General features: G+C 47.4%; 1 protein-coding gene across 1 annotated transcript; it reads left to right on the top strand.

The window, feature by feature from the left end:
* The first annotated feature begins 20 nt into the window (after window positions 1-20).
* Window positions 21-12,946, top strand: ZSWIM7 (zinc finger SWIM-type containing 7). Its single transcript, XM_004599303.4, has 5 exons — window positions 21-143; window positions 2,614-2,635; window positions 6,098-6,200; window positions 11,160-11,264; window positions 12,667-12,946. The coding sequence occupies exons 1-5, from the start codon at window positions 68-70 to the stop codon at window positions 12,781-12,783; spliced, it is 423 nt and encodes a 140-aa protein (XP_004599360.2). The 5' UTR covers window positions 21-67; the 3' UTR covers window positions 12,784-12,946.
* Window positions 12,947-13,475: the final 529 nt, after the last annotated feature.

Below are 13,475 nucleotides of genomic sequence, written 5' to 3'. Positions count from 1 at the left end.
CGCTGACGTCCAGCCCGGCCCGGCCTTCCACTGCGCCTCAGGTGTGGCTGGCCGCCGGTGGGAGGACATGGCTGTGTGCCTGCCGGCTGTGGTGGAGGAGCTGCTGAGCGAGATGGCCGCGGCGGTGCGGGAGAGCGCGCGAAGTACGGGCCCGGAGGGCGTGGGGGCGGCTGCTTGGCGGGCTCCCGATCCGCCCCTGCGCCCCTCGCCCTTCTCTCTTCCTGCATCCTGTCTCCCTGTGTGTAAACTGGACGGCGGTCATCCTAGACGCTCCCTTCAGCACAGACGGGCAGCGTGCGTGGCACGGAAGGGGCCCTGGGTGCGGGGTGGCTCGCGGGGAATGCTGGAATTCCCGCCTTTGCAGTCGCTGGGGTGGCTGGCCTGAGCTCACGCATGGAGTTGCTGGAGGAAACCCAGACCCTGTGTGGGAGGGAGCCGCTTTCCTTCTCGGGCCGGCAGAGGATGCTGTGTGTCCGCTTGTCCGCAGCACCTTGCCTGGCGCGCGGTAGGATCAGCTGCTGCTGGGCTCGGTGAGCACGACTCGGTATAAAAGTGGCTGCCAGTAAGGCCTCCGAACTTAGGCGCCCTGACAGTGTTTTTGAGTGAACTATTCTTAAAGGTTGGAGGAAAGTTAGGGCCACTGTGGAGTCTTAAAAAAAAACAAAACTTTTTTTTTTGCAAGTCAAAACCAAGGCGCCACATATATATGCTTCGAAGGTGGAGGGCAGACGGCTGTTCCGCTGCGTTCTGATGTTAGGATGGGCCGGTGGACACGGTTGGCTGCTCTCTCCGGTTGAGTGGCCATGCCCGCTGACCATCTTGGGGACCAACCATGACTCACACAGAGACTGTGCCTCGGCTGCATGGTTTTTTCAGCAGGACTGTTCTTGCCATCCCTAGGATCTTTGTTGTAGCCACACAGCCCAGACCCACCCACAGTTTTAGACTAGTTCATTTTTGGTGTGATGGGCAGACTAGTCACAGATGAGCAATTCAGGAAAAGCAGGGGGCCTCTTCCTGTCTTGTGTAACCTCTGAGTTTCCCTCGGGTAGTGATGGTCTTAGGTTTTTGACTGCATCGACCTCAGACTCATTACAAATGTGCTGTGTCCCCGCACAAGGTACACACACACACACACACACACAAAGTGCTTTATCAACTGCATCCTCCTTGTCAGGTCCTCCGGTTGTCTCCTGAAATACTCTCTCATTGTTCTTTACTCTGGGAATTCTCTTTATCTGTTTTGGGTTCCTGTTTCTCAAGTGTAATAATTGAATGGTGCACCCGCCAGTAGCAGCTTTCTGCCAAAGTGGGCGATACGATGTACCGTTGGAGAATTTACATGTCAAAATAGTTCTTTTTCCTGCCCTCACACTCCATTGATGAATAGGTACGAAATTGTATGTTGGAAGTATTTCTTCAGGGAACTGAAAGCACTATTCCATGACCTCTAGTTTCTAGTGTTACTCCTGAGGAACTTGTGGGATGTTAGTCCCAGGGCCTCCCTTGGAACAAACTTACCTACACACATCCTTCCAAGTATTTTAAATCACTTGTAGATTACAACACCTAGTATAATCTAAAAGCTGTGTAGACAATGTTTCACTGTATTGCTCAAGAAGTGACAAGGAGAAAAAACCCCTGTACATATTTAGTACAGTTGCAGCATTTTTTTCCCCAAATATTTTCATCCACTGAATTCAAGTATGCAGAACCCATGGGCATGGGAGGTAGGCTGTATTGCCCAGGGTTGTCAGTCTGCTTTGTTTTTCCACTCCAGCACGTGGGCATTCAGTGGATCGATTCAGGCTGGAAATGCGTGTCCTTAGATCCTGGGATGTTTTCTTGGTTTATGTCTTCGATGAGTTCCCTCCATTGTTTGTCCTTGTATTCCTGTTACTTAGTTCTGAATTCCCTCTGTTCTGCTAATGGACTTCTCTCTCTTATATTTCTCAACTTTGGAAATTTTCTTCCACCTCACCTTCTAGATTTTTCTACTCAACTTTTTATTTTTGCCGTCACGCGTTCTTTTTACAACTCCTTCACTGACTTGCGTGTTCTCTGATGATACAAACGACAGATGTGTGAAATTATCTTGTCTGCAGTTTTTGCTCTAATTAGATGTCTTCTGTTGTGTCCTTCTGATGTCTCATCACCTTTAATTATTTCGCCTTTTTTTAAAAATGGAAACTAATTGGTAACAGAGCTTATGGACCGTGACAGTCACTGTAGTTGTTCTAAGCTGTTTAGTCGAAAAGGTCATTCCAGCTTGGGCTGGTCAGATTCAGCACTGGAGACTTCTAATGTCCTTGGACTTCTAATGTCCTGCCATACAAGAGCAGGAGGCACCCCTGCCACACACACACAGACACCTCGTTTTCAGTGTGATGCTTTGCTCCTCTGTGCCTGATACTCCCCCCAGTCCAGATCTACTGTGTCTGAAATGAGAAACTTCCAAGGCAGGCAGGGAGAGACAATCACCTAGAACTAGGGTGGGATCTGGGGTTCAGTTTATCACCTTACACAGAAATCTTTGGGCTGTGAAGATTTTACACAATTTGTTATGGTCACCAGTCTAACATGATTATTTTTATCCCCATTTCTATTTTATAGTTCCTGATGAGCACCTATTATCGTAAGTACAAATCCCATTGTATCATTTTTTTTAACTGTTAAATGTGTTGGGCCATTACCTATTGGAAAGGCAGAGAAAGACACTTGCCAGCTGCTTGTTCACTCCCCAAATGCCTGTTAACAGCTGGGCTGACAAGGCTGAGCCAGACGCCAGGAGCTCCGTCCAGGTTCCTATGTCGCGGGGTTGCTGGGGGCGCAGGCAGGGACTTGGACATCTGAGCCCCCACCTGCTGTCTTCTAAATACATCAGCAGCATCAGAGGTGGAAGGGCAGGACACCAGCCAGGCACTCAGAAAACAGTGTGTTGGCGTCCCCGCTGTGGCTTAACCACCACTCCAAGTTTCCACCGCCAATTACTACTTTAAAAACAGAGAAAATGAATAAATAATAACAGGATAGAGACAGCTAAGATTTGGGGAGCAAAATGATAATTCCAACTAGTGACTACAAAAATAATTTTTCATCTGTAAAACTAGCAACCATAGGGGCCCAGCATGGTAACCTAGTGCCTAAAGTCCTCACCTTGCATGTTCTGGGATCCCATATGGACGCAGGTTCTAATCCCAGCTGCCCTGCTTCCCATTCAGCTGCCTGCTTGTGGCCTGGGAAAGCAGTCCAGGACAGCCCAAAGCCTTGGGACCCTGCACCTGCATGGGAGACCCGGAAGAGGCTCCTGGCTCCTGGCTTCAGATCAGCTCAGCTCCAGCTGTTGTGGCCGCTTGGAGAGTGAACCAAAGACAGAAGATCTTTCTTCTCTCTGTCTCTCCTCTGTGTATATCTGACTTTCCAATAAAAGTAAATAAAATCTTAAAAACAACTAGCAGCCACAGAAAATATACTGGCAAGAATATGAGGAAAGGAATAAGAGATACCCAGCTGGGAGAAATGTGAATTAAAAGGCACAGACAGCAGGAACTTAAAGCATACACGCTTTACCCTGGTATTCCACTTACACAAGCACACCCCAAGGAAAGAATCAGGAGTGTTCATATAGATTGTAGTCAGCATGTTCATCCAGTACTGTCTATGTTTGGAGAGAATAAAGTTAGTTTATGAAGTTCTTTGTAGCCATTTAAAAAAATGACCAAAAATGCTTCAGGCATTCCAGCGATGTTCACTGTAGGCCATTAAGTGAACAGAGATTTGAAAAGAAATTCATAGTTAACTATTATTACCCAACAGGTAAAATGTTTACCAAATTTTAGTTTTTTTGTGGACTAAATTTTCCAACGTTAAATCTGCAAAATACCAAATGTATTCTTTGCCATTCCCTCAATAGTTTGTCCCACACGAGGCTAGTTGTTGGACAATGAGGAAGTTGAACATTTCAAAAGCCCTCCTAGTTGCTGTCTTTGCGTGTGTGTGTGTCAAGCCGTGTGAGTTTCGTAAAATATTAGCTTTTTACTTTTAGCCCAACCTAGCCAGTTGCTTTTCAGTTTATAACAATAACACATTCTCATACATTAAAAAAAAAAAAACCTTCATTAACAAATAAACCACAACAGTCAGCACCCAGAGATAGTTATTCTTAGGTTTGGGTCAGAAGTTTCTTTTAAATTAGCCTTTTGAGATAATTGTAGATATCCGTAAGAAAAAACTTCCATCATAAGACTTCTCCTGGAGCCAGCATTGCGATGTAGCAGGTAAAGCCTGCTGTGATACCAGTGTCTCTTGGGCACTGAGGTAAGACCTCTTCCGATTCCGATCCAGCTCCCTGCTCACGCACCTGGGAAAGCTGCAGAAGCTGGCCCAAGTGCTTCCACAGCCCACATGGGGGATTCAGAAGAAACTTCTGGTCCCTGGCTTCAGCCTGGTCCGGCCTCGGTCACTGTGGCCCTCTTGGGAGTGACCCAGTGAGTGGATGAGGGACCTCTCTCCCCTCTTTGTAACTCTGGCTTGCAAATAAATAAATGTGGATTTTTTTAAAAAAGAATTTTCCCATATACCAGTATTTTCTGAAGTCACCATTTCCACAGCTAGATATCCTTACTCCTTACCTGAAAGTACAAATTTAGCATTCAAACATGAAAAAAAAATCTGATTAGTATTGGTGTTGGCGAGAGAATGGAGGAAAATAGCTCTTAAGCAGTGCTTGTAGGAGGGCCATATCCTCTTTGGAAAGCTGTTGGCAATACCTGTGTACATTTCTAAAACCAGACAGTTCTATTCTGGGTTAGGAAATGGAGTTTCCATGTATGTACAGCAATCGATGTGTACAGTGATCATCAAGCATTGTTACAATAGAATAAAATGGAAACACTTGGCCTGCCCAAACGTAGGTGCTTACTGAATTAAAATAATGTTTACATACAGTGAAGTTAAGTAAAAATATGTATATAATACAGCAGCATTCACTGCCTTAAAAGATGTGTCGTATAAACAAATCCAAGTCGCTGAAAGAATACTTTGTATTCAAAATTCATAACAATTCACACGTATAAACATGCTGGCTTCAGAAGGTTCCTAGACAGTGGAATTAAAAGAGTATGCTTTTGAGGTGGGTTTTTGACCTGATTAAGACACTCACGTGCCATGTCCGTCTTGGCTCCGGTTCCAGCCTCCTCCAGCGCGCATCCTGGGAGGCCCCAGCTCCTGCCACACACACTCCAAGGAGACCTGAATCTGGCCCTGGCTGTTGTGGCCACTGGGGAATGAGATCAGCAAATCACGGTTCATACTCTCTCTTCCTTCGTCCCTCTCAAATGCTTTTTTTTTTTTTTTTAAATTTTTAAAATGTACATTTTTCAGAAACTTCTTAAAGACATGTTGTACACACGTACCTGCACGAAAAACATGCACAGTACTCCGCGTCATCAAGCATGACAACAGTAGCTGGCAGGAAAGCATGAATGCATGCGCTTCCCTCAAGGACGAAGGAAAAGTCGGGAGAAATACACTGCAGAGAGGGCTTATCTGGAATAGTTTATTCCCTTTTCATCAAAATGCAAGATCTGAAGTAAATGAACAAGGTTTTCATGTTTCTTTCTTTTTTTAGTCTATGAGTTTTGACATGTTATTTATTTTGTTTCCAATTAAAATTTTAAAATATTTTTATTTGAAAGGCAGAGTAACAGAGAGGAGAAAGATCTTCCATCTGCTGGTTCGCTCCCCAAATGGCCGCAACAGTTGGAGCTGAGGCGATTCAAAGCCAGGAGCTTCTCCTGGGTCTCCCAATGGGTGCAGGGTTCCCAGGCTTTGGCCTGTCTTCTGCTGCTTTCCCAGGCACATTAGCAGGGAGCTGGATCAGGAGTGGATCACTTGGGACATGGACTGGTGCACTAGCAGGGAAAGATGGGCCTGATCTGCCACCACGCCGGTTCCTAAGATGATTTTTCAAAATTATCCAAGTATTATTTACCATTCCTAAAACTTTTCTTTTAAGCGGTGGGAAACGGTTGTCCTTTGGGTTAAGTTATTGAGGTAACCTGGAGTGCTTCTGATAAGAAACCTTTCTTTTTCCCAGGCTGAAGTTTGTCTTTGGTGCATCGGCTGTCCAGGCCTTGGACCTCGTCGATCGACAATCTGTCACCTTAATCTCATCACCCAGCGGAAGGCGGGTTTATCAGGTAGATGTCTAGAAACGATCCCATTTAGCAGAAACCCCTAGGACAAAACGTTCCATCAAGCAGTTTCTGAACTACTGAAAAGCTTCTTACCCAACAGTAAGATTATGAACAATTTTTAGAAGCTCTTTGTATTTTAAATTGACATGTATATCAATGGTGTGCAACATGATGTTTTGATATAGACATGTCGTGGAATGACTAAATCAGGCTCATTACCATCTGTTACATTTATGGTGACAACACTTAAAATTGGCTGTTTCAGAAATCTGCAGGTTTCCAATACATTGTGAATAAGCGGAGTGACCATGCTGTCAGTGCAGTGTGTAGGTCTCCTGAGCTTGTATTTCCTGCCTCACTGAGACGCTCTGCGCTCTGGCCAGCTTCTCCTCACCCTCCCCCAGCCCCCTGCTCTCTGCCTCTGCTGGATTCCATGCCAGGCGTGTGTGCATGTGTGTGCTGTGAAGTCACCAGTCTGACGTGTAGTTACCCCCCACTTTGCTTTGCTGTTTGATGGGAGGCATTTGTCATTTTCACCGTTCATTACTTTATGCTCACAACAGCAGCCAGAATGTGTCCTGAGAGCCTTCCAACACGCTCAGGCTTACCTCTCAGAAACCATCTTCCTAAACTACCAGCAAGACAAGCATTCATTGCCAGACTGCGCTGAACACGGGCAGTCTCCTTGGAGCTTGTTTTTTGCCCCCTGAGCGCTTATAACAGAGACGGGTAGGTTTGTGAGGTACTCTGAATTACTTTTGTGTTTGATGGGTAAATGCTCACCGAAAGCCCAGCAGGCTGTAGCGCGCCATCTGTTTTGTGGCAACCACAGTGGCATCTGGCTGCCCCACACTGCCTGACTCTAGTCGCCTCCGATGCTTGACTAGAGACTGGGTGTGAACTGCATGCCAGCTCTGGCCGCCCACTCCCTCTGTGGAGTTATCTGAGACGCTGCTAAGTGCAACCAGGCTTGAGGGGAGTCTTGCGATGAAACAGAAATGCTGGCAGTCCTGGCCAAAGGTTTTGTGCCTAGTTTGGAAGGTTAAAAAATAAGCCATCAGCCGTCGTATGTAATCCGGGCTCTGCTGAAGGACCAGGAAAGGAGAGGTTGTTTGTAATTCTGCTTTACTGTCAGTGGACTGAGCAGAAGTGACCCCAGGTGAATTCATCCTCAGGGAATGAATGACCCCAGCCGAGCTTAGGGAATGTGCCATTCCACATTGTTGCCCAACTTCGCTGACCTGGCAAAGTGTTTCTTCACTAAGGACATGGTGTGGAATGCTGCAGATGGTGTTTTCCTGTGCTGCCTTTTAGGAGAATTTTCTCACTCACTTAATTGTACTCAGGGTGATACTCACTATGTAAACCCGAGGAAGTGTTTTCTTTCCTATTTTAATTATTCTAAAATTTATTTGTTATTTGAAAAGCAGCAACCAAGAGAGGAGAGAGTTCTCCCATCTGCTGGTTAACTGCCCAGATGCCCACAAGATGGCTAGAGCTGAGCCAAGCTGAAGGCAGGAGCTTCTTCTAGGTCTCCAACTTGGGTGACAGATGCCCAAGCACTTGAGTCGTCTTCCACGGCTTTTCCTAGGCCATCAGCAGGAACTAGTTTGAAAGTGGAGCAGCTGGGACTTGGAATTGGTGTCAGGAGATCCCAGCATTGCATGTGGTGGCTTTACCAGCTGTGCCACAACACTATCCCTGATTTTTGATGAGCTGAAAATGCCCAAAACCAAAGAGGCCTTCAAGTTTTTCCTGTGATTTTTTACTCTTGGGTTCTTATTCTCAGTCCCACCCTTACATTAACACTTGACCTAGGCAAGCAGACAGTCCAGCTGTTCTCTTATTCTGTAATCTAGTTGTTGCTTAAAAAAAAACAAAAAACAAAACAAAAAAAACTTAGGGATGGTGCTGTGGTGCATGGAGTCAAGCCACAGTACGCAGTGCTGGCATCTCATGTAGGCATGAGTTGTAAGGCCCAGCTGCTCCACTTTGGCTCAGCTTCCTGGTAATGTACCTGGGAGAGCAGTGCAAAACGACCCAAGTCCTTGGGCCCCTGCACCAACAGGACACAGAAAGAAAGCTCCTGGTTCCTGGCTTCAGCCTGGCCCAGTCTGAGTCGCTGCAGCCATTTAGGGAGTAAACCAGTGGATGGAAGATCTCTCAGTTTCTCCTCTCTGTAACTCCGCCCTTCATGTAAAACTAAAGCTTATAAAATTTGAAAAAAGCTTGTTTGGAATATCTTAATTATTGTTAACCTTTGTTTCTGCCATTGGTCACTGTGCCTTGTTTTTGTCATTCACGTCCAGTAAGACATTGCACTGCTTTATAAGTAATAAAAATAGATCCGTGGCCACCAGCTTGGACTTTGAATTGAGCCTATCGAAATCTTACATGCCCTCAAATTAACCTTAATGGGTGCACTATCTAGTATTATGGTAAGGATTTGGCTTGATTCAGGAGTTGTATAACGTGACACTGGCTTGATACCCAGCTGGTGTTTCCATAGACCAGTCTTCCACTGGTCCACCCTGGTACTCCTGCAGCCCTTCAGGGGTAATGCAGTCACCCTGATGTTGTGTCCCACAGCTGCCTTTTCTGTCACCTGAGTTCTCAGGTTCTCTGCGGGTCGGGTGTCATTCATTCAGGGGAGGCTGGGCTGGGCTGTGGGGACAGTGACCTCCGATGCTGAGCTTTACCTCCCAGGAGACAACTGCAGCCCTGTCCCCCTGCCGCCTTCCCTCGGTGCTCCCACTTGGCAGCAGTCCCAACCTGGGACTCCAGGGACCTGTCAGCAGAGAGGAATGGGCAGGGTATGCCCAGTATGTTGTAACATTTCTGCCTAGCTAGTCACCTCTGCTGGCTACCTCAGGCCCCAAGCTAGCCTGTGCTTTAATAAACTAGGAATGCAGGATCCTTTGCAGAGAGAGCCACTAACACAGGAGCAATAAATGACACAGTGCATCACTGGCATGAGGCTGCCAGGATTTGGAATGGTCAGAAAAAAACTACTTGCGAAGGGGTGACCATCCAGGCGGGGAGCCCTGGGGAACTTAACAGACCTGCCAGTGGAATCCCTAACAGGCAGTCCCAGTCAGACTGGCCTCTTCCTGTGTGTCTCTTTAAAAACACACACATAAAACCTCCCTCCTGGGGATAAAAATTCCAGACTATAGAGCAGTTCCTGTAAGGGGAGGCCACTTCCCTACTGAAGGATGAAGAAATGATATCTGAACCAGATTGTCTCTACGGTCAATTCCCAGTTCCAGAAGCTTCCAAGATTATTGCCTGATGGTTAGATATATCTGTTACCCACTGCTAAATTAGGAAGAAGCAACCTCGGAATGTACCCTTTGTATTTTTTACTGCCTTGGACAACTGCAACTTTACTTGCTGTCTTAGCCAGCCTTTGAAAGGGTCAGACAAGAGAAGCTGTATAGGACTGCTCCCCATTCTGAGTCACCAGGTATTATTTCAGCACTGGCCATGGCACATTCTGTAGGATTGAGAGACTCCACGGTGAGAGGGAACCCGTGAGTCACTCAGGGAACTATGCTTGGCTGAATTTAGAGAGAACAGACGTGGGAGGTAAGCAGAGGAGGGAAAAAAAAAGGTGGGGATTGATTCATTGGTGACAACCTAGGAACTGCTGGCTGTTGCAGCTTCCTTCAGGAGTAAGCAGAACAGTCTTGCAACATGCTCCTTCTGGTTGTTAACAGGACCCCCTGGGACATTTTCCCATTGATATTCATTGGCAATTGATATTTCCACATCATTGCCCTAAATAGGAAATGAGATGTGACTTTTCAATGCCGAATTTACAACTCTGACTGAAATGCTTAATGGGTTGGCATCTTTTCACCCCACTGGTTGCTCATTTCTGATAATCCCACAACCTCAAGAAATTCTGATTTTGCAATTAAAAAAAAAAAAACACATAGTGAGGTGGGTCCGTCATGTGACCCACTAAACACATACACACAGAAGCACCCCTCAATTCTGCTGCTACCGCTTTGGCTAAAGCTTATGGCTCATCTGTTGCTTTAATCTCTGTAGGAAACAAGAAAGGATCCTGGGGTGCCGACACATCGTAATTCCAAAAACAAGCCCCCCCCAAAAAGGGGCTTGGCTATTTAGTTTAGATTACCATCCTGGAGCCAAAACCTCATTTGATGGCGCTAAAGGACAGTTCCTTATAAAATAACCCCAGGATGTTTCTGCTTCCCGTGGTAACTAATAATAACCTCAGACTTGCAGTTTGCAAAGTAACTCTTCAGAATGAAGCCTCCAGCAAAAAGACCTTGGCAGTTGGTGGCAGGGCTGAAGGGCTTGAAAAAATGTGTGTAGTCACAGTCTTATCTTGCAGACACATCTCACTTCCTGGTACCTCTCCTCACCGCACTCCAGTGCCACAAGACCGTTTGTTCCTGGGCCGCGCCTCTCCCCAGCCCCCACTGCTGTGTCCTGCGAGATGAGCTGGCAGATCTGGGCTCGCCTCTCTTCCTGAGACCTCCACTCTGAGCGAGTGCTGAGTCATCCCTCAGCAGAGCTCATCGCTCTCTGTTCCCTCGGCCTCACTCGCAGAGGCTCTTCAGGGGCCTCATCCCACTCTGAGTTCTGCTGTCTGGCTTGCTCCTGCCCTCCACTCCTGCCTCTTCTCACCCAGCCTTCGGCTCAGGCAGTTCACACATGCTCAGTTAATGGACATGACAGATGCTTGCCGTCAGGAACAGACCGACTTGTGCGGACAGCGGAGGGAGTCTGTGACTCTTGAGTTCTGTTGTATGAAGTCCTAGAGGGCAGAGCACTGGGACGCGGGGAGGAAGAGAGTCTCCTCTTCTGTGTCAAACATCACTGCCTTTCTTCCCCAGGCACACTGCAGAGCAGGGCTCGGTCATGAGGGAAAGAAGCGGTTTTCCTGCACCCCATGTGAGGCCTGACCACCTCTGTCCTTCTCCCTAGGTCCTGGGAAGCTCTGGGAAAACCTACACCTGTTTGGCTTCTTGTCATTACTGCTCATGCCCTGCGTTCGCCTTCTCGGTGCTACGGAAGAGTGACAGCCTACTGGTGAGCAAGAGGGCTCTTACACCTGCAAACCAATCAGGAGAGAGTCTGATATGGCCCTTTTTTTTTTATCATTTAAAAGTTATGAAAAATGGAAGTTGTACTACGTCTTAAAACAAACAAGTCTTATCTCTGACAAGAATTTAACTGTTCTTACCTTCAATGGATCATCTCTCAGGGTTTAAACTCCCAAAATGTAACATCATCTTTAGAACCACAGCAGATTCCTTTTAAATAAAAAAAGGTCATGGGTTGAGGCTGGTGTTGTGGCAGATCCGGTTAAACCTCTGCCTGTGACACCGGCATCTCATTTGAGGCACCAGTCTGTGTCCCAGCTGCTCTGCTTATGATCCAGCTTCCTGCTCACGTGCCCTGGGAAAGCAGCGGAGGAGGGACCAAGTCCCTGGGCCCTGTACTCATGCGAGACACAGAGGATTCTCCTGAGTTTGGATTGGCCCAGCTCCAGCCATTATGGCCGTTTGGGGAGCGAACCAGCAGATGGAACAGTCTCTCTCTTTTCTTCTGTAGCTCTGCCTTTCAAATCAGTTTCTTAAAAATCCTAGGAATAAAAAACTAACATTTCATGGATTAAACTTAAGGGAGGACAACAGGGCAGCCACAGAGGCTGACCTTGGGTAGATGCCCAACAGAAATAGTAACTAAATTAAATGGTAACTATGCCTGTCCCCAACCACAGCCAGGAGGTGTGCCTCCCCATCATGGAAAAGACAACCTTCCACATGGGATAAGAGTGATTCTGCCTGCCCTGTAAGCCTTGGCTAATTTTGCCAAAACCTAGAGCACGGAGCCAGGACCAAGACATTCCTTATTCCAAAGGGAAAGGCACTGTCCTAAGAATAGTAACGATTTTTAAAAAAGATTTATTTGAGAGAGATGGCTGCAAAGGCCAGGGGCTGGGCCAGGCTGAAGCCAGCAGTCTGGAACTCCATCTGGTCTCCCATGTGGTTGGCAGGGGCCCAAGTATTTGGGCCATCCTCTATTGCCTTCCCAGGTGCATTAGCAGGAAGCTGGATTAGAAAATGGAGCAGCTGGAATTCAAACAGGCAGGTGCTACTTTTTAGATCCTGCAAAAGAAGAAAAACAATGGTGTCCGTCCATTCTCCTTCCTGGAGTGTAAACCATCACTGTGAGCGCCTCTGGAGGCACAGAAGGAAAAACATAACACTAGAACTAACAGGAGCCGTGTGCTTCACCCAGAGCAGAAGGCAAAGTGAGCCAGTCTGTGCCCCAGACACACCGGTCTCAGCTGCCTGTCTGCAGTGTAGGCAGTGAGCCAAAGGCCCAGAATGTGTGCACCCAATCCTTTCCTGCCGCAGAGAATAGCGAGGGGCGCTGGTTAGACAGGCCTCCTGTTTCTAACTGCTTTGTATGTTTTGTATTCCAGTGCAAACATCTCCTGGCAGTTTATCTTACTCAGGTTATGGGGACCTGTCAGCAACTGAGTGTCTCTGACAAGCAACTCACTGACATCTTGTTGATGGAGAAGAGACAAGAAGCCTAAAACGCACTGAGATTTGTGCTTTTCAAGATAGAAGTGCTACCAAGAAATGCGTTTAACATACGTTGATTCACACGGGAGAGGAGACATGACATGGCTCTTCAAGACTTGTTACTGTCCAGTCCCTCGTGGGCTGCAAGACAGGCTGTGAGTGTGGGACTATGCACATGGCTACTGCACATGGCTAGACGGCCCATGGGACCAGTGCTGCGGCCTAAGAGGTTAAGCCTCAGCCTGTGGGTGCCGACATCTCAAGAGTGCCAGTTTGAGTCCCAGACAGTCCCCTTCCCATCCAGCGTCCTTCTGATGCACCTGGGAAAGCAGTGGAGGATGGTCCCCAAGTCCTCGAGCCCTGCAATGATGTGGAAGAGCCCTGGAAGAAGCTCCTGGCCCCTGGCTTCAGACTGACCCAGCTCCAGCCATGCAGCCTTAGGGGAAGGTGAACCAGCAGATGGAAGATACCTTTCTTGCTCTCTGTCTCTCCTCCTCTCTGTAACTCTATCTTTGGGGAAAAAAAAAAAAAAGTCCCAACAATCTTGTCAGGAAAAGCCTAAAAAACATCTCTGAGCCTCCTGGGAAAAATGTCCCTGGAAGGGGGGCCCAGGGTCCTTGGGCCCACCTCCAAGGTGCGTGCTGGATCCATGAGCCCCAGGGGTGGAGATCACCTGGCCCAGGCCCTTGGGGCCTGTTGTGCA

Source organism: Ochotona princeps, chromosome 17, assembly GCF_030435755.1.
Source record: "Ochotona princeps isolate mOchPri1 chromosome 17, mOchPri1.hap1, whole genome shotgun sequence".
Lineage (NCBI taxonomy): Eukaryota > Metazoa > Chordata > Mammalia > Lagomorpha > Ochotonidae > Ochotona > Ochotona princeps.
Note: the sequence above shows the minus strand (reverse complement) of the source record. Positions and strands in the feature narration are given on the sequence as shown.